The 22,336-nt window shown below is 34.4% G+C and overlaps 1 protein-coding gene and 1 pseudogene across 1 annotated transcript; one reads left to right on the top strand and one right to left on the bottom strand.

Annotated features, from left to right (window-relative positions):
* Window positions 1–4,470: 4,470 nt before the first annotated feature.
* On the top strand, window positions 4,471–4,569 carry LOC141410526 (U6 spliceosomal RNA; annotated as a pseudogene).
* A 12,241-nt stretch (window positions 4,570–16,810) lies between these two features.
* On the bottom strand, window positions 16,811–17,749 carry LOC141425514 (olfactory receptor 6C74-like). The gene has a single exon (XM_074081749.1). It carries the CDS (start codon window positions 17,747–17,749, stop codon window positions 16,811–16,813), a length of 939 nt encoding a protein of 312 aa, XP_073937850.1.
* Window positions 17,750–22,336: the final 4,587 nt, after the last annotated feature.

Raw genomic sequence — 22,336 nt, 5'->3', positions numbered from 1 at the left:
TGTGTCATTGTCTTTTCTCATTCACTGCAACCCCCAATCAATTCTCCTAACCCACTTCCATGGGACACAAGAGGCAAAAATCCAGGAGGGCACACTGGGAGGGTAGAGTCAGCAGAGCAGTCTGCCAGGAGAGCATTCTGCCATGAGAGTTTCCTAGCACCAGACAGTTGAAGACTCCAGAAATTAGAACTTGTTGGCAGAAATCTTCGTCTTGAGAAGTAACAACTGCCTGCTCACTCACACAGAGCATGTCCTCTGGTTGTGAGGCACACAACACAGATGAAAACAAAGGAAGCTGAATTAACCAACAGACCACTCCTGCCAGGAAACAGGTTTCCAAATCATCCAGAGAAAGAAAAGCCAGTCAACATTTTGCTCTGACCCACAATTTTGACTTACTTACAGAACTGGAAACCTGTCCCCTTTCATTATTTAAATTTTTTTGTTTTTACATTCCCCTCTTTTTTTCTTTTCTTTTTTCTTCCTTTTTGACAGATCATTTTTCTATAGCGGTGTTTTAAACTAGACCGATTGTATAAATATTTACGTATTTTTTCCTACTTTTTGTATAATTCATTTTTTCACTTTCCTTTCACACTTCCCTTATGTTACTTCTCTATTTAATACAACTTCTTTGGCCTTTTTTCTTCTGTTTTGTTTTTCTGATTGTTGACATTGTCATTGTTGTTTACTGTATTTTAACTTTCTTCTGTCTTTGAGATGGGCTCTCCCCACAGGCCCTGGCTGGCCTGGCATTGCCATCAAACTGCCTTACCCCCTTTTGTTATTTATTTAAAAATATTTTTAGTATTATATGATAGTTGTGCAAGGTATTTCATTGTGACATTTCCATATGTGCATATATTAAACCTTGGTTTGTTTCATTCCTTCACCCCAATATTCTTCCTTTTCTCCCAATACAGTGGTTATAAGTGTGAGCCATCACACCCAGACTTTCAAATTTAATTTTTAATCATCTTTTCTTCTTCCCTCTATTTCTACTGTTCCTACCTTTATCTTCTTCCATTCTTCATATTGTTAGATCAATTTTTTCTCTCTTTTACTTTTTCTTCTTTTGCTAGTTACCCTTCTACAATTTGTTTTGTCATTGTTTTTGGTTGTTAGTTTCCTGGGCTTTATTATTAATTCTCATTCATGTTTTCTCTTTACCTCTTCATCTGCAACTGGATTTTATCTATTTATTGTGTTCTTTCTTATTCTCCCCCATTTACTTTTTCCCATTCTTTTGCTTATGTGACCTTTTTTCTTATATTATTCATTATATTGCTTCTCCTATTTTCTATACATTTTACCTTTATTAGGTAGTATCTTGTAAGTTTGCCTCCCTGTTCCTTTAAGGTTATTGAAGTTGTGGTAATTTTTTTAATTAGTTATCAGAGCATAGTGGGTATATCTAGCGATTGTGATGGTCTTCAGCTAGTTTTGTTCTTTTTGAGTATTGTTTGTGACTGGGCCCAGTTCCTTGAGGTGAATGTTTCACTATTAAGCTACACACTTAATCAAGTGGTGAGAAACTACACCTCAATCCTGCCACTACACAGTCCTGCCTGAATATTAAGAATACTTCAATTGAAAGAATACAGCAGATTAAAACCTCCAGCCAATGACTCAGCCTCAGATGTACAAATCCCAATACAGAAACATAAGAAATATAAAAAAACAAGGCAAAATGACTTCTCCAAAGTAAACAATTCCATAATAATGAATATTAATAAAAATGAAATGGATGAAATCACAGTCAAGGAATTCAAAACTAATGATTATATGAATGATTCCTAAGATTTAGAAGGACACACACATAATCACCTTAATGAATTTAAAGGGAATACAAATAAATACCTGGATGAAATTAGACATACAATGCAGGATATTAAAGAAGAATTCAGCAAAGACATAGAAAGCTTGAAAATAAATCAAATTGAAATTCAGAAAGTGAAAATCTCACTGAGACAAATAAAAACTCGGTTGAAAGGACAACCAACAGACTTGATCAAGTGTAAAAGAGACAATCAGAGCTTGATAACAAGTTAGATAAATTAGGACTTTTAGACAACAATAAAGGAAAAATAAGACATTATAAATGAATATACAAGACTTTGGGCCTCTAAACCTATGAATCATAGGCATAGGAAAAGAAGAGGGACAACCTGTAGGAAAGTAAACATATTCAATAAAATAATAACAAAATATTTCCTAAATCTTGGGAAAGAGTTTATCACCTAGGTATAGGAGGCTTTTAGAATAACAAACAGACAAGACCTGGAAATAATCTCTTCATATCATATTATAGTTAAAATTTGGGATATATAGTACAAGTAAAGACTATAGAGAGCTGCAAGAAAGAAGCACCAAGTCAAATATAAATCCAAACCCAAAAGAATGAAAGCAGATTACAACAGATATCCTAAAAGCCAAGAACCCTATATTATGTACTTCAAGGATGGAAAGAAAAACTGCCAAACTAGATAACTGTATTCAGCAAATCTATCCTTTATTATTGAGGAGAATTAACAATTTTCCATGATAAACAAAGCTAAAGGAATTCATGACCACTACAAATGCATGGAAAAAGATGGATAAAGGTATTATACACATAGAGGAGGAAGGTGAACACAACCATGAGAATATATGAAAAAATAAGTCTCCTGAGAAGGGTAAACAAACAAAGGAAGATTAGGAATGAATGACAGAATAATAGGAACTAGATTATAGCTTTCAGATAATAAATCTAATGCTAAGGATCTTGATATTGAATTAGCAGACAAAACAAAAGATCAAAACAAAACAAAAAAACCCCACAAAATTTTGCTGCCTGCAATAAATGCACCTCACTGGAAAAGAAAAACTGCCTGAAATGAAAGGATAGATAAACACATTTTAAACAAATGGAAGTGAAAGCAATCAGGAGCAGCTATACTCATATCTGAAAAGGCAATTGAAACAGTAGCAAAAATCTTCCCAACAAAGAAAAGCCCAGGACTACTGAATTCTACACACCTTTTAAAAATAAGTAACACCAATGCTCCACAAACTTTTCCACAAAACACAAAGGAAAGCAACACTTCCAAACCGAATCTATGAGCTAGTATAATCATGATAACAAAATAAAAAAAGGACATAACAATAAAAGACCAATTTCTTAATGAATATAGATATAAAAAATCTGAGTAAAATACTCATAATCCAAATTCAAGAACACCTGATAAAGCTCACGCAGTGTAATCAAGTTGTCATCATTTTAGGAATACAGGGTGGTTTGACAAATGCGAATTACTACATGTAATACAGCACATAAACAGAATAAACAGTAAAAATCACCTCAATAGATGCAGGAAAACTCTTTGAAAGAACTCAACATCAATTCATTATAAAAATCCCTGAAAGAACTCAGAATAGAATGTGAATACCACACCACAAAAAAGCCTATATATCATAAATGTCTTGCTAACATTTTACAAAATAAGTAAAAATTGAAAACATTTCTTTTAAAATCAGGAAAGAGACAAAAAATCATGTGCCAGTGACTCATGGCTACAATCCTAGTTATGTGGGAGGCTAATATAGGTAAGATCAAGCTTCAAGGCCAGACTAGGCAAAATGTTCACAAGACCTTATCTCAATCAATAACTGAGCACAGTGGCTTGTAAGTTTTTTCTCAGAATATAGCAGAAAGCTTAACATAGAATGATTGCAGTGCAAGCTGGCCTGGTCAAAAAATCAAGACTCTATCCAAAACAACTAGAATAAAAATGGCTGGAAGTGTGGTTCAAGTGGTAGAATGGATACCTAGCAAGCACAAACACTGAGTTCAGACTTTAATACTTTCAAAAAATCAAAATGACAATATTAGTCAACTCCATCAGAAAACTCTTAGATTCGATAAACACATTTAGATAGCCACTGAACAAAAATCAGCATGCAAAAACTTTTAATTTCCTATCCAGCAAAAACTTTTAATTTCCTATCCAGCCACAACAAACAGGCTTTGAAAGGAATCAATAAAACTATCCCATTAACAATAGCTTCAAAAAGAAAAAAACTAGGAATAAACAATCTAGGAGGTGAAAGACCTCTAAAATATAATGATCAAATATTGAAAAAAGAAATTTAAGAAAATACTAGAACATGGAAAAACTCCCATTTTCATAGACTGACAGACATAACATAGTGAAAATGTGTATAATACCAAAAGCAGAGGCACCAGAGGCTCAGACCTGTAATCTCAGCTACTTGTGAGGCTAAGATCATTAGAACCAATCATAGGTCAAGGTCAGCCCAGACAAACAGATTACTAGACTTCATCTCCAAAATAAATTAAACAAAATGTGGAGAAGTGACCTAATAAGCAGAACACCTGCAGTGCAAGTATGAATAACTGAGTTCATTCCCCATCCCACCAAAAAAAAAAAAAAAAGATTCACTGCAGTCTTCCATCAAAATTCCAATGATGTGCTCACTTTGACAGATAGTGAAAATGGAATGATACTGAGATTAGCATGGCCCTTGCCCAAGGATGACATACAAATTTATGAAGCATCCATGAATTTTTAAATCTCAAGAAAAGAGCAGACAAGTAATTAGAGACTAGCATAGAATTGAATACAATGACTCTTACACAACTAAGTGACAAGAATCACCACATACCTCTCAATATAAACATTGAATGTTAATGAATTCTACTATACCATCAAACGATATGGATTGGCAAACTAAATTGAAATGGAAGACCCAATGATTTGTTGTTTGCAAGAAACCCACCTTAAATCAGAAGCAAACATTGGCTTAGGGTGTAAAGATGAAAAAACATTTTATCATTTACATCAGATAAAACCTAATTAATCAGAAGAGACAAAGAAGGCCACTTCATGTTAATAAAAGGAACAATATCTCAAGAAGAAATGACAATTGTTAACTTACATGTGCCCAGTATCTGTGCACTCAACTTCATTAAACATATACTATTGGAGTTAAAAACACAGATAGACCCCAACATGGTGATAGTGGGAGATTTTAATACTCCTCTATCACCATAAACAAGTCATTCAGGCAAAAAAAAATCAACAAAAAACCTTAGAATTAAATGACACCATAGATCAAATTGACCTGACAGACATCTACAGAGTATTCTATCCTGCAACAACACAGTATACATTCTTCTCAAGAACTTTCTCCAAAATAGATCATATTTTAGGTCACAAAGCAAGTCTGAACACATATAAGAAAACTGAAATAATCTACCACATACCATCTGACCATATTACTCAAGAACAAAAGAAACAGCAGAAAATATTCAAACACCTAGAGACTGAACAACACATTACTTCATGATCAGTGGGTCATCAAAGAAATAAGGGAGGAAATAAAAAGTTTCTGGAATTTAATGAAAATAAAAGCACCACTTACCAGAACCTATGGGACCCAGAAAAGGCAGTGCTAAGGGGAACGTTTATAGACATGAATGCATACATAAAAACATGCAGACAGATCTCAAATAAACAACCCTAATGGTGCATCTCAAATTTCTAGAAAAACAAGAACAAACTAAAGCTAAATTAGCAGAAGGAAAAAAATTAAAACACAAGGGATGAAATCAATGAAATAGAGACAAAAAGGATCAATGAAACAAAAAGCAGTTTCTTTGAAAAGATACATAAGATTAATACATCCCTAGCAAACCTGACTAAAATGAGTGGGGAAAAGATCCAAATTAATACAATTTGAAATGAAAATGGGGAAATAACAAATACCAAGGAAATCCAGCAAATCATTAGAATAACTTTGAAAACATATATTCAAATAAATCAGAAAATCTAGAAGAAATGGACACATTTCTAGACACATATGACTATCCAAAATTGAACTGAGAGGATATAAATCATCTTAGTAGATCTATAGCAAGCAATAAAATTGAAGTAGCAATAAAGAATCTCCAAAAAGAAAAGTCCAGGACCTGACATATTCACTTTTGAATTCTACCAGAACTATAAAGAAGAACTAATACAAACATTCCTCAAAATTTTCCATGAAAGAAAAAAGGAAGGAACACTGCCAAAGTCATTCTATGAAGCCAGTATTACACTCATCCCAAAACCAGACAAGGACACAGCAAAATTAAGGAATTACAGGCCAATCTCTTTAACGAAGTTTCATACAAAAATGTTCAATAAAATATTGACAAGTCAAATTCAACATCATATCAAAAAGATCATTCACCATTATCAATTTGGTTTCATTCAGGGATGCTTGGATGTCTCAACATATGCAGATCATTAAACATAGTACAACATATTAAAGGAAGCAAAGACAAAACTCACAAATCTCCTCTTAACATATGCAGAAAAAGCCTTTGACAAAATTCAACACCCTTTTGTGATAAAAGCTTTGCTGAAACTAGGAATAGAAAGAATGTATCTCAATATAATAAAGCCTATATATGACAAGCCAACAACCAACATCATACTAAATGGGGAAAAACTGGAACCATTTTCTCTAAAGTCAGGAATGAGACAAGGATGTCCACTCTCTCCACTCTTATTCAACATATTCTTGGAAATCTTAGCTAGAGCAATAAGACAGGAAGATGAAGTAAAAGGAATTCAAATAGGAAAGCAAGAAGTCAAAGTATTCCCGTTTGCAGATGACAAGATCTTATACCTAAAAGACCAGGAAAACTCTAACAAAAAACTCTTATGCATCATAAACACCTTCAGCAAATAACAAGATACAAAATCAATTTATTAATCAATCACAAATCATAGCTTTATACATACTGACAATGAACAGAGCAAGAAAGAATATAAAAAAACAATTCCCTCAAAATTACCTAGCCACAAAATATACCTAAAAACTTAAAGGAAGTGAAAGTCCTCTATAATGAAAACTTTAAACCATTAAAGAAAGAAATCAAGGAACACTACAGAAAATGCAATGATCTATCATGCTGATAGATTAGCAGAATAAATATTGTGAAAATGGCTACATTACCAAAACCTATCTAAATGTTCAATGCAATCCCCATAAAAATTCTCATGACATTCATCACAGTGATTGAAAAATCAAACTTAAAGTACATTTAGAAGCAGAAAAGACTACAAATAGTGAAGGTAAAATTGAGCAAAAAGAGCAACACTGGAGGTGTCACAATATCCAACTTGAGAAAATGGTGATTGGGACATAAACACAGACTGTGTGAGCTCCGTGAATCAGGGACCTTGCTGAGATGCTGGAGACATGCATAGCTGAGGTAAATCACCAGGGAGAGCTGAAACTTCACCACCTGGAACCTCTAGCCCAATACACTGAAAAAGCAGGCAGGCCACCACCCCTATGCCACCACCATCAGGGGGCCTGCCAGGCCTATGCCATACAGGAGTGCCAGGCTTCCACCCCGCAAAACAGCCAGGCTGCCACTCACTGGCCTGCCAGGCTTACCAGGCTGTTACCCCACTGGCCCTCCAGGACCACCAGGTTTCAGCCCTCTGGCCTGCCAAGCTGCCAACCCACCAGGCCGCTACCCAGAAACCTGCTCAGCCATGCCCTGACTGCCAGCCCAGAGGCATACCGGCCGCCATCCACCACAGAAGGGCTCCAACTCCACCAGATGCCAGCTCCAAACCTGCCTAGTAGATGGAGATGAATAAGACTGGATGCTAAAGGAGTAATATCAGAACTACTAAGACTGAAATTCCAGTGTTCCTGAACTTGGAATACTTTTTTTCTTTTTTTGTTTTCCTCTTTTCTTTGTTTGTTTGTCCTGTTCACTGTCTGATTGTCCACAATATCTCCCTGGTGATTTCTTTGGTTCTCCATTTTTTTTTCTTTTTTCTCCTTTCTTGGTTTTGTTAGATTTACTATTTTAAGTTAGCTAATACTAAATTACACATAGACCAGGGACAGAAACAGTACAAAGTTGAATAGGGAAGATGACAAAAGGATAGAAACCATTCTCCCCCCAAGGTAAATTAGTACAGGGTTCAGAAGGAAATGAAGAAAACAGACACCCAGATCCAGATTCCAAAAAAAACAAAGATAAATTACACCAAGGAACACAACTAAGCACACAAGAACATTCTGAAAGAAGAAATCCTCCAAGTTATCACTGAGAATTTCATAGAGATGATACTAGACATGGTGAACCAAAATGTACAGGAAGCAATCAAGAAATTCCAAGACAACAAATATAAAGAATATGAGAAAACACAAAAACAATAAATGAAATCAGAGGAGCCCTAAGTAAACATCAAAATGAAACAGAGAACACCATAAGTAGAGAGAAATATGAATTAAGGATAAAAATTGACAATATTGAAGAGGAGGTGACCCATGATATGGAAAACATAAGAAAAAAGAATGAAACAGAATTACAAAACAAAATGGAAGGCACTCCAGCAGAACAGAACAAACAAAAGACAGTATCTCAGAACTTGAAGATGAAATGGTAATTAAAGGAAAAACTGAAGAAATATTAATCAGACAACTCAAGACCTGTGAAAGGAATATACAAGAACACACTGACTCCATCAAAAGACCAAACCTAAGAATCATGGGCACTGAAGAAGAAGAGGTGGAAGCAAAAGGAATTCATAATATATTCAACAAAGTAATAACAGAAAATGTCCCAAATCTAGAGAAAACTATGCCCATTCAGGTACAGGAAGCCTACAGGACAGCAAACAGACTTCACCAAAATAGAACTACCCCACAACATATCATCATTAAAACAACAAGCATAGAGAATAGAGAAAGAATATTGAAGGCTTTAAGATAGAAAAAACAAATAACATGCAAAGGTAAACCCGTCAAAAGCACAGCAGATTTCTCAACGGAAACCTAAAAAGCAAGAAGAGCATAGAGTGAGGTCTTTCAGGCAATAAATGAAAATAACTTCAACCCTAGGACACTCTACCCAGAAACACTATCATTCAAAATAAATGGAGCAGTAAAAGTCATCCATGGTAAGCAGAAACTAAAACAATTTATGACCACCAAACCACTGCTACAAAAGATTTTTCAGGGAATTCTGCACACAGAAAGTGAAAGCAAACAAAACCATGAAAGGGCAGATAGTACCAAACTAAGGGCAGAAGAAAAGGAAAGAAAGAAGAGAGCAACATTGAATGAGCTGCACAAAATCAAACTCCTAAACAACAAAGACAACTAAATGACAGGAATCACCGCATACCTATCAATACTAACACTGAATGATAACAGACTTAATACTCCATCAAAAGACACAGCTTAGCAAAATGGATTAAAAAGGAAGATCCAACAATCTGCTGCTGACAGGAGACCCATCTCATTGACAAAAACAACCACTGGTTAGGGTGAAAGGCTGGAAGAAGATCTACCAAGCCAATGGCCTCCAAAAACAGGCAGGGGAAGCAATACTTATCTCTGACAAAGTAGATTTCAAAATTACATTGATCAAAGAATATAAAGAAGGACTCTCCATACTAATAAAAGGGGAAATACACCAAAAGGAAATAACAATTATCAACTTATATGCACCCAACATCAATGCACCCAATCTAATCAAACATATTCTCAAGGACCTAAAAACATATATAGACTCCAACACAGTGGTAGTGGGACAATTTAATACCCCCAATCACTATAGAAAGGTCAACCACACAATAAATCAATAAAGAAACTCAAGAACTAAATCACACAATAGAGACCAGGTGAGGTCTACAGAATATTTGATCCAACTGCTGTACAATATACATTCTCAGCAGCTCATGGAACCATCTTCACAATTGATCATTTCTTAGGGCACAAAGCAAACCTCAGCAAATATTAGAAATAGAAATAATCCCATGTATTTTATCTGATCACAATGCATTAAAAGTAGAAATCAACAGCAAAAACAACAAGAAAGAAAGCAAACATTTGGAAGCTGAATAACCCATTGCTCAATGATCAATGCATCATTAATGAAATAAAAGAGGAAACTAAAACGTTCCTGAAAGTTAATGAAAATGAAAACATGAACTATCAGAACCTATGGGACACAGCAAAGGCATTCCTAAGAGGAAAGTTTATAGCCATGACTGCATATATTAAAAGGTCAGGAAGATCTCCAATCAAGGACCTAATGCTACATCTCAAACTCATAGAAAAACAAGAACAAGCAAATCCCAAAACAAGCAGACAGAGAGATATAATAAAAATAAAGGCCAAAATCAAGGAAATAGAAAGAAGAAAAAACCATACAAAGAATTAATGAAACAAAAAGCTGTTTCTTTGAAAAAATGAATAAGAATGACAGAGCTACAGCAAACCTAACTAAAATGAGGAGAGTAAAAACCCAAATCAGTAAAATCAGAAATGTAAAAGGGGAGATAACAACAAACCCCATGAAAATCCAGGAAATCATCAGAGACTAATTTGAGAACCTATATTCTAATAAATTTGAAAATCTTGAATAAATGGACAGATTTTTAGATACTTAGGACCATCCAAAACTGAACCAAGAGGATATTAATCACCTGAATAGATCTATAACACAAAATGAAATTGAAGCAGCAATCAATCAAGAGTCTTCCAAAAAAAGAAAAGTCCAGGACCTGATGGATTCTCTGCTGAATTCTATCAGACACTTGAAGAAGAATACCAATCCTCCTTAAACTGTTCCACAAAATAGAAAAGAAAGGAACACTTCCTAACTCATTTTATGAACCCAATATTACTCTAATCCCAAAACCAAAAAAAGACACCTCCAAAAAAGGAGAACTATATGCCAATTTCCTTAATGAACATTGATTCAAAAATCCTTAATAAAATACTAGCAAACTAAATCCAACAGCACATCAGAAAGATCGTTAAACATGACCAAGTCTGCCTCATCCCAGGGATGCAAAGATGGTTCAACATACAAAAATCAATAAACATAATAAACCACATTAGCAGAAGCAAAGACAAAAACCACTTGATCATTTCAATAGATGCAGAAAAAGCTTTTGAGAAGATCCAACACCACTTCATGATAAAAGCTCTAAGAAAACTAGGAACAGAAGGAATCTACCTCAACATTGTAAAGGCTATATACAACAAACCTACAGCCAACATCATACTTAATGGTGAAAAACGGAAAACATTTCCCCTAAAATCAGGAACAAGACAAGGATGCTCACTATCCCTACTCCTATTCAACATAGTACTGGATTTCCTAGCCAGAGCAATTAGGTAAGAAGAAATAAAAGGAATACAAAAAGGTAAAGAAACTGTCAAAAGATCCCTGTTTGCATATGATATATCCTATACCTTAAAGACCCAAAAAACTCTACCCAAAAACTCCTAGACTTCATAAACAGTTATAGCAAGGTAGCAGGATACAAAATCAACTTATAAAAATCATTAGCTTTTCTATACACCAACAACAAACAAACTGAGAAGGAGTATATGGAGACAATTCCATTTACAATAGCTTCAAAAAAAATCAAATACTTAGGAGTAAATTTAACAAAGGATGTGAATGACCTCTACAAGGAGCATTAAAAACTCCTGAAGAAAGAGATCGAGGAAGACTACAGAAGATGGATAGAGCTCCCATGCTCGTGGATTGGTAGAATCAACATAGTAAAAATAGCTATACTACCAAAAACAATCTACATATTTAATGCAATTCCCATCAAATCCCATTGACATTCATCACAGATATTGAAAAATCCACCCTAGAGTTCATTTGGAAAATCAAGAGTCCAAGAATAGCCAAGGCAATACTCAGCAAAAAGAGCAATGCTGGAGGTATCATAATACTTAACTTCAAACTATATTGCAAAGCAATAGCAATAAAAACATCATGGTACTGATACAAAAACAGACATGAAGATCAGTGGAACAGAATAGAGGACCCAGATATGAATACAGACAACTATACCCACCTTATTTTTGACAATGGTGCCAAAAATATATGATGGAGAAAAGACAGCCTTTTCAACAAATGTTGCTGGGAAAAGTGGTTATCCATCTGCTAGCAACTGAAACTAGATCCATGTTTATCACCCTGCACTAGTATCAACTCAAAATAGATCAGACTTTAATATCAGACCCAAAACTCTGAAATTAGTACAGGAAGTAGCAGGAAACACTCTGAAAGTAATAGGTATAGGCAAGGACTTCCTCAATAGAACCCTATCATTCCAGCAACTAAGAGAAAGAACAAAAGAAATGATGTCTAAACTGAAGAGACCACCCACAGAGTGGGAGAAAACATTTGCCAGCTATACATGAGACAAAGGACTGATAACCAGAATATACAGGGAACTTAGGAAACTAAACTAAACTCTCTCAAAATCAATGAATCATTAAAGAAATGAGCAGCTGAACTAAACACAACGTTCTCAAAAGGAGAAATTCCATTGGCCAAAAAACAGATGAAAAAATGCTTACCATATCTAGCCATAAAGGAAATGCAAATCAAAACCACACTAAGATTCCACTTCACCCCCGTTAGAATAGCCATCATCAAAAGCACCACCACCAGCAGGTGTTGGAGAGGATGAAGGGAAGAAGGAACCCTCATACACTGCTGGTGGGAATGCAAGCTAGTGCAACCACTCTGTAAAAAAAATTTGGAGGCTTCTTCAAAATGTGAATATAGATCCGCCATATGATCCAGCAATCCCACTCCTGGGGATATACACAAAGGAAAGCAACACAGGCTACTCCAAAGGCACCTGTACACCCATGTTTATTGCAGCAATATTTACAATAGCCAAATTATGGAAACAATCAAGATACCCCACTAGTGATGGATGGATCAAGAAAATGTGGTATTTATACACAGTGGAATTTTACTCAGTCATGAAGAAGAGTGAAATCTTATAATTTGCAAGTAAACGGATGGAACTGGAGAACATCATTCTGAGTGAGGTTAGCCGGACTCAGAAGACCAAAAATTGTATGTTCTCCTTCATATGTAGACTTTAGGTCTAGGGCAAATACAGCAATATTGTAGGAATTGGGTCGCATGACAAGGGGAGAGCGCATACTGGAGGTATGGGATCAGGTAGAAAACCCAAAACATGAAAGCATTTGATGTCCCCACTCCAGAGGAACTAATATAGAAACCTTAAAGTGACAGAGGTCAACACAAGAAGGTGATCAGAAACCTTTGTAAAGATCAATTAGAGATGAATCAATTTGGGTTGTAACACATTTATACATGGAAGCAATGCTAGGAATCTCTCTGTATAGCAACCCTTAACTCAAGCAGCAAAATCGCTTTGTCTTTCTTATTATGCTTATGTCTTCTCTTCAACAAAATTAGAGATAAGGGCAGAACAGGTTCTGCCTGGAAGCAAGGTGGGTGGCAGGGAGAACATGAGAGTGGAAGCAGGGGGGAGAAATGACCCAAACAATGTATGCACATGTGAATAAATGAATTAAAAAAACACAATACGTGACTTGAAACTATACTACAGAGACATAGAAATAAAATCCGCATTGTACTGGCACAGAAACATATATGAAGACCAGTGGAACAGAATAGAAAACCCAGATAGGAATCTATGCAGTTATGGCAACCTGATTTTTGACAAAGTTTCCAAAAGCATACAATGGTGAAAAGAGTCTCTCCAAGGAATGTTGCTGGGAAAACTGGATATCTGCTTACAGAAAACATAAACTAGAGGTCCACGTCTTTTAACCTCTACAATTATCAACTCAAAGTTAAGGACCACTTAAGGTCTTAATGTAAGACCTTTGAAACTTTGAAGGTAGCGCAGGAAAGAGCAGGGAATACATTGGAACTAATAGGCATAGGCAATAATTTCCTAAATAGAACTCCAATGGCTCAGCAACTTAGAAAAATGATTGACAAATGGGACTACATGAAACTAAAAACATTCTGCATAGCAAAAGAAATGGTCACCATACTTAATAGGTAGCCCACAGAATGCAAAAACAAAACCTGTGCCAGCTATTCAAATGACAAGGGATTAATAATCAGAATATACAGGGAGATCAAAAAACTAAACTTCCAAAATATCAGTGTCCAGAGAAGAAATGGGTAAATGAGATGAACAGAGGTTTTTCAAAAGAAGAAGTTCAATGGCCAAAGAACACATGAAGAAATGCTCAATTTCACTGGCCATAAAGAAAATGCAAATCAAAACCATGTTAAGATTCCACATCGCTCCTTAGAATGGCTATCTTGAGGAATACAAACAACAAATATTGTCGAGGATGCACAGAAAAAGGAACCCTCATGCACTGTTGATGGGGATATAAATTAGTACAACCACGATGGAAAACAGTACAGATGCTCCTCAAAAAACTAAAAATGAGCTGCCTATGATCCATAAGTAACAATCCTAGGGATACTTGAAGGAACTATAAAACAGGTTACAATAACAACTGCCTATTCATGTTTTTTGCAAGATTAGTCACAATCGCTAAGCTATGGAGACAGTCAAGATGGCACAACTAATGAATAGATTAAGAAAATGTAATATTTATATACAATGGAATTTTATTCAGCCATAAAGAACAATGCAATTTTGTTCTTTGCCAAATGATGGAACTGGAGAACATCATCTTAAGTGAAGTTAACCAGGTTCAGAAAGCCAAAACTGCATGTTTGCTCTAATATGTGGAATATTGGCCCAGTGCAAATTTAAGCAATATCATGAAGCAGATTTCACTAATGAAAGAAGGCAGGTAAAGAGAAGTTAAGAAGTTGAATATGGTTGATGTACTTTCTATACAGTAACTAACATAGAATTTTAAAATGTGTTGAAATTACCACAAAAAGGGATTAAGGGAGAGAGGAGAAAAATAAAGAACATGAACCAATTTGAGATATTATCTATAAATAGGAATGGCATAAGAAAACTCCCAGTATAGCTGTATTATCCAAACAAAAATGTCTTTTTCCAAAAACATTATGTTTTTTTTTTTGGAAAAAGCTCATTCAAAAGAGCTAATTTTGTGAGTTAATCAACCTGTAAATTGGAAAAAATTTTCTAGTAGAGATGCTATTGAGTTACTGAAAATATAAACTGATATGTATGAAGTAACACAGGGATTTGAATAATTAGCTCTGCCTTAGAATAACAAATAAAGTTCTTAAGAAAACTGATATTTGAAATGATGACTTAGAGTGCTGAGGACAAGCTCATTAATATATAAAATTTTTCAGCATAACTCAGTGACAGCTTAGCCAAGTGGTTTAACTTGGACAGTACATTTTCACCAAACTGATCCTCACTGATACATAAAGAATTAAGACTATTTTGTCTATTCAAAGACCCTTAGGTTTTATTTTTATTAAATTGTCTCACAATATTACATATATGTATATTTGTATTTTCTGCATGCTTAATATTTCTAAATTTAAGAAAGTGCTTTAGAATAATTAAGTGTACTTAATAAAATGGAAAATAACATATACCTAAATAACAACTTAACCAAATAATTTCTGATATGAAGTACATCCTATAATTCTACAGAAACCTATATGATTTTCCCATTATATACACTATGTGTAGTTCTCCCTGGGAATAATTATTCTGTCCCTTTAGGCACCACATTCCAAACTTATTTTCCTTCAGTGAAGATTTGTATATTTTATAAAATGAAATTAAAAATTATGGCCAAGATAAGCACAGCTTTGTGAAATTTTTATGAAATATGGGTATTCATGAAATATTGTCATTTATATTTAAGTTTTTAACAATTCTGGTAGTCACAAAGGAAATAATTTTAAAGCTCCTAGCAGAACCTGACCTACAGCTGGAAAATAGACTTAAGATAAGGATTTGATTCTTTAGTTATCTTGGTTTCAGTAGGAGGAGGAATAGCTATATAGATATGCATCTACCTCTATGACAATCTCCATATGCACACATTTTACAAATATATTTTATATATATACTTGAGAAACAACTTTTGGAAATAATAAATACATTAAGTTGACATTACTCTTGTGTAGTAACAATTCATTTCATTTCTAGCTAGATTTAAGAATATCCCAAGCAAAAAAAGGAAGTTTGAGTTTTGAGAGCAACAGTTAAGTATTGTATTTAACTACTAATTCTCAAAATAAGTCAGTAAGATTAACACATTTTCTTTAAACCATGATTAAGTGGCTTGCAAATGTAATTCATTTCAGAAAGAAAATAAATAATGTTTCCATGGAACATGCTTTAAATTGTAACTCTATAAATATGTATATATAATTTTAATACATATCATGAAAGATGAACATCACTTGTGATGTCTAAATGCCACTATGATTTCTTTTAATTCCTTTAAATAGAAAATTGATAATATGACCAAAATATAAAGAATATTAATATCAAGGGTTATCATCAATCATAAATATAGAGCAGCAAATAACCTTTGCACTGTATAATACATTCAATGTAATTATGAATGAAACAATATTTTATAGTCACGATTGACTGGAATTTCCCCCCCATACTGAGGATTAAACTTAGAGTCTCATGCATGCTATGCAAACACTCTACCACTAAGCCACACCTCCAGTCCTATGTAGAATTCTTAAAAGACAAAGAAACATATTGAAAAACTCAGTTTTCAAAAGATAACCACAGAAAAATAAAGTAAGAAGAAAGATAAAATAGAATACCTGTAATGGAGAATAAAGTAGAAATTAACTACTTTAGACCAAACATATTTGTGAAAAAATAGTTTGAAAAAGTATAAAGATGAATCACAAAGCACTGAAAGGAATGAAAAAAGGAAGAACCTGTGTCTTACAAGCTGTTGGTTTTACTTGAGTCTTTTATTTACTTCCTTTATACAATAAAATAGAATATTCAATTCATTTTTTTGAGAATGAGGCAATCCTGTGTATTGTATTAATGAAGGCTTTCTTCACTTGCTCATTCCGTAAGGTATAGATAAAAGGATTCAAAAGTGGAGCAGCTGAAGTGTTCAGCACTGAAATTCCCTTGGAAAAAGAAATCCTTTGTTTGACTGATGGTTTAACATACATGTAGATGCAGCTGCCATATGACAGGGATAGCACGATCATATGAGAAGAACATGTGGAAAAAGCCTTTTTCTTCTTACTAGTTGAAGGGATTTTAAAAATTGTCACAGCAATAAAAGTGTAGGACATTATCACCAACATTAGTGTGACCAACAGTGTCACCAAAGCTGAGGCAAATCCCATCGTCTCCAGGAGCTGTGTGTCTGTGCAGGAAATCTGCAGGAGGGGAGTAGTGTCACAGTAAAAATGATCAACAACGTTGGAGGCACAGAAATCAATATTTAGTCCTATTACCAGTGGTGGAAAGATGACCAAAAAGCCACCAAGCCAAGAGCTGAGAACGAGCTGTGTGCAGATTCTGTGGCTCATGATGGTTGTGTAATGCAGGGGCTTGCAGATGGCCACACAGCGGTCATAGGACATTGCTTCCAGTAAGTAAAATTCTGATGCTCCAAGTAGGAAGGCAAAAAACACTTGAGTGATACAATTATTATAGGAAATCGTATGGTCTCCAGTTGCCATAACAACTAGCAATTTAGGAATGTATGTAGTAGTGTAGGAAATTTCTAAGAAGGAAAAATTCCTGATGAAAAAATGCATGAGGTTCTTAAGGTGGGAATCCACCAGGGTGAGTGTGATGATGATCAGATTGCCAGTGATGCTTAGCAAGTAAGTGAGAAGCAGGAAAATAAAGAGCACACCTTTCAATTGTAGGTCATTAGTCAAACCCACCAAGATGAACACTGTCACTCTTGTGTGGTTTCTCATTTGGTCCTCTGACCCTTACCATGTCCAAATAGAAAAAAAAAAGTAGTTATTTATCTGTTCAGCACAATGGCAGTGAAAACTAGTGTTCAAAAAGAAATATAATGCTTATTTGTGTCTTATAGATGGTTATACCAAGAAAAATAATTTTAGCATTTTCAGATTTTCTGAGTAGACAATTAAGACATAAATTTGCAATTCTACTGGCAAATAATCTACATGATGTTAGTAATTGTTCATTTGTTTTATGTAAATGAATTAGAGGTAAATTAACAGTTTAAAGACAGAAAAAATATTTTTCTTTGTTGAGAATTACCAGGAGTTGGATGCCATGTTACTTTTCTTTTCAGTCAAAGATTAGTTGAATAAAATGAAACACATTTGCCTAAAAACCCAAAATGCTACCTGTTATTTGAAACACATAAGTCCACATTTTACATTACACACACACACACACACACACACACACACACACACACACACACATATACACTTCTCCATTCTTAGTATACTGTGCTAGCACATGATTACTATTTTACTCACTAAATCAAGCTGAAATTCCTATTCCTGTTGCATTTCTTCCATGGCTGCAATCCAATTCTGAATAGGTGAAAATGAAGCATAGGAAACAATTGTATTTACTGTTCCTATTAGTATTCCCATTGCTTAGATCTCCACTTTCATCCTCCATTCCTTTCACCCTGAATCCTAATAACAAATCAACAGGAATAATATGATAACATGAGTGACTGCAGATAGATATTGACACTTCTGCATTTCTTCTGTGTTTATAGATCTGAGAATGCACCAAGTAAAGTGAATATTGGGATGCAGGGACATAGGAACAAAGGGAAATATATAAATGTAGTTTTATGAGATGGGGGAAATGAATACAAAGCTGTGTGTAAATCTAGAGAGATAAGGATTCTTAAAGATGGGACAATGAAGTTAAAAAATTAAAAATGTTAAATATAAATATTTTCTCCATCCACTTCTGGTTCTTGCTACATTTCACTCTTTATTTAGAGATCAAAAATATGAATAATTTTCAGCTCAGCATAGCCTAAAAAGAAGAGGATTATTTGGTGAATTTCAAAAAGCACAATGAATCTCTGGACAGCACTGAAACATAATTTAAGAGTCATACGAATATTAAAATGCAATGAAGAGACATTAACAAGGACATAATTGTTTTTGACATCAAGTATATATAAAATGAGATAGTAAACTTATACAACAAAATTGTTTAAGTTTGTATAGCAAGTAAATTGGAGGTCTAATATTAAGATTAATGACATCTCTGGGGAAATTTTCCTTCCTGGGTATCTTCATCATCAAACGCATTAAACAGTTACATTTTCATGATAGACATGACATTATATGAGAATATACTTTGTGTTGAGGGTATCATGATAATTATTTACAACCTCTAAAATATACATTATAGAGAAAGTATAGATATCACTAAAATAGACATGTAAGGATAGATAGAACTTATTTCCAGTTATATCTACAAAATATTGCAGGAGAAAATTTGGATTCTATGATAGGTATGAGAATAAAAGAAATCAGACATGTTATTCCAATAAGAACATTCTGACCAAAAGCAAAGTAAAGTGTACAAACAGAAATTTATCGGAAACAATGGACAGAGTTTTGCTGTTAAAACCATGGATGTTAATGATGTAGACAGACATGAGGGAAAAGAAATGACTCATTTTTATTGGATGGTCCTTTCTCATTCAGAAAATTTTTAAGCAATTTCTTAGAATGTTTTCTTTATTTACACAAATTGCCTTAATGGCAACTTATTGTATAAATCAATCTAAAACACAAAAATAGGAATTTTATCATGTTAGATCACTCCTTTGTCCAAATTCAACACCATATAGACCAACTATCCAAACACATTATAAAAAAATAAAAAGTATGTTAGAAGTAAAGCCAATGAATGAAGTTTCATTTAGCCGTTTTAGCTAATATGAATATCAGATTAACAAAATAAAGTTTTCAATTCTAAATTGTCATATCATTTTCTTCCTAAATTAAAATTTTAAAAGTTGAAGAAAAATAGGTTAGTTCTTTAAAAGTAAAACAAATGTAATTATAATCTATCTAAGAAAAACATTATTTTATACTTTTGTAAATATTTACATCTTTTGAAATTCTAAATCAGTGTGATAAAAAGTCTTTAAATTGCAAACATTTATCTAAAACAAAAAGTATCTTAAGTAAATAAATATTATGTCAGAAAATCACCTAAGCTTCAATTTTTGAGTCTTTTACCTAGTGTTGAACTGAGCACAGGATACTCCATTCCTCTCTGAAAGAATCTCACCTTACTCCACAATCTGGGATATCTTCCCTCACTTATAAATGGCACTCTTGGAAATGATTTGATTAACCAACTTATTCCAGGTAGAAGAGTGTATTAAGTAAGGCTCTCCTACTGTAATTTCCTTATCCGTGTATTGATCACCTTCTGCATATTAAACACACTAACATATAAAATCAATCAATCTTGAGCTATGGCATTTTTCATGCTCTCTGGGTCCCGAATGAAAACATGTAAAGGTGCTTGATGAGGTCTCAGCAGGATTTGAAATTCTCAAACACCACTTCCCAAGAGACCATTGGTTTTTCTGTTCTATAAATGTTCTACCCAGGCACTACACAGTTTTAAAAAACAAGACATACGTTAAAAAGAGGCCACTTCAAACTACATCTCCAGTGTATACATAATACAGATTGTCCTAATAAGTGTTTGTGTTTCCATTTGAGGAAAGTAAGTGTTTATAGTTTTCAGGGGAGGTATCTAAATACATGTATTTAGGTAGATTCTAATAAATTCTGAATAAAGAGATACATTCTGAATAAAGGGATACATTCACTCCCATATCACTTTACCGCTGACTGACGACCTTAGGGCTTCCACTTCAGTAACTCAGTTTTGGAAGGCTTTGCTGAAAACAGTTGAACCCATCTGTCCATTTCTTCAGGCCATTAGCTATGTGATATTGTCTGCTCCTTTCTGTGACTGAGAATAAAGTGGTTTGGTTTTCTGAAGGCTGTTTTCTTGAGGTGGTAGATTAGTGACTAAGAAACCATGCAGGTGCTGGGGTATTCCCATTTTTCTTATTACACTGACAGAGCCATCTGGTGGAGGATGTAAGATATATCAGATAATGTTAAGTTCTTTTTTTTCCCCCTCTGTCTCTCCCTTTTATTTTATCATTTTTACATTTACTTACATTGTTTGTGCCACCTCCCCTCCACCCACAACCCCACTCTCAGGCAAACCTGTTCCACCCTCTTCTCTGATTTTGTTGAAGAGAAAACATAAGAGATAATAAGAAAAACATATCGTTTTTGCTAGTATGGGATAAAGATAGCTATACAGAGAGATTCCTAGTATTCCTTCCATGTACATGCATATTGCAACCCACATTGGTTAATTTCTACCAGACCTCTTTACTACTTCCTGGTCCCCTTCTCATAGCAGCCTCTGACAATTTAAGATTACTTTATTTGCTACAATACAGTGAGCACATTAACCACATTCAAGTTTTAGGTTTCTTTCCTTTCCCTATTTCTCCTGTGTGTGTTCTCCCCTTAGTGTGTGATCTATGTCCAATAATGTTACTGCATTTGTTTTTGGCTTTTAATATACCTATGAGGGAGAACATGCTATTTTTAGGCTTCTGAGTCTAGCTAACTTCGCATAAGATGTTCTCCAGTTCCATCCATTTACTTGAGAATGACAAAATTTCATTCTCCCTTGTGGCTGAGTAAAATTCCATTGTGTATAAATATCACATTTTCTTGATCCTTTCATATGTTGTAGGGCATCTTGGCTGTTTCCATACTTTGGCTATTGTAAATGGTACTACAATAAACATGGGAATGCAGGTGCTTTTGTAGTAACTTGAGTCACATTTCTTCAGGTATATCACTAGGAGTTGGTATTGTTGTATCATATGGCAGATCTATGTTTAGTTTTTTAAGGTGCCCCTATAATATTTTCCAAAGTGGTTTAACTAGCTTACATTCCCACCAGCAGTGTATGAGGGTTCCTTTTTCTCTGTATCCTTGCCAACATTTGTTGTTGGTGGTGTTCTTGGTGATAGCCATTCTACCAGGTGTAGGTGGAATCCTAGTGTGGTTTTGATTTGCATTTCCTTTGTGTCCAGGGGTGGTGAGCATTTTTTGTCTTCCTTAGACAAAGTTTTGTTTAGTTCAGTTGCCCACATCTTTATTGGTTCATTGATTTTGGGGGAGTTTAGTTTTTTGAGCTCTCTATATATTTTGGTTATCAGTCCTTTCTCTGATGTATAGCTGACAAATATTTTCTCCCATTGTGTAGGTGGTCTCTTCAGTTTAGAGACCATTTCTTTCTTTGTGCAGAAGATTTTTAATTTCTTGTAGTCCCATTTGTCCATCCTTTCTCTTAGTTGCTGGGCTGATGGAGTTCTACTGAGGAAGTCTTTGCCTATACCTATTGTTTCCAGGGTATTCCCTGCTCTTTCATGTACTAACTGCAAGGTTTCAGTTCTGATATTAAGGTCCTTAATCCATTTTGAGTAGATACTA

Source organism: Castor canadensis, chromosome 8 (genome assembly GCF_047511655.1).
Source record: "Castor canadensis chromosome 8, mCasCan1.hap1v2, whole genome shotgun sequence".
Classification (NCBI taxonomy): Eukaryota; Metazoa; Chordata; class Mammalia; order Rodentia; family Castoridae; genus Castor; species Castor canadensis.
This window is presented reverse-complemented; position numbering and strand designations above follow the sequence as displayed.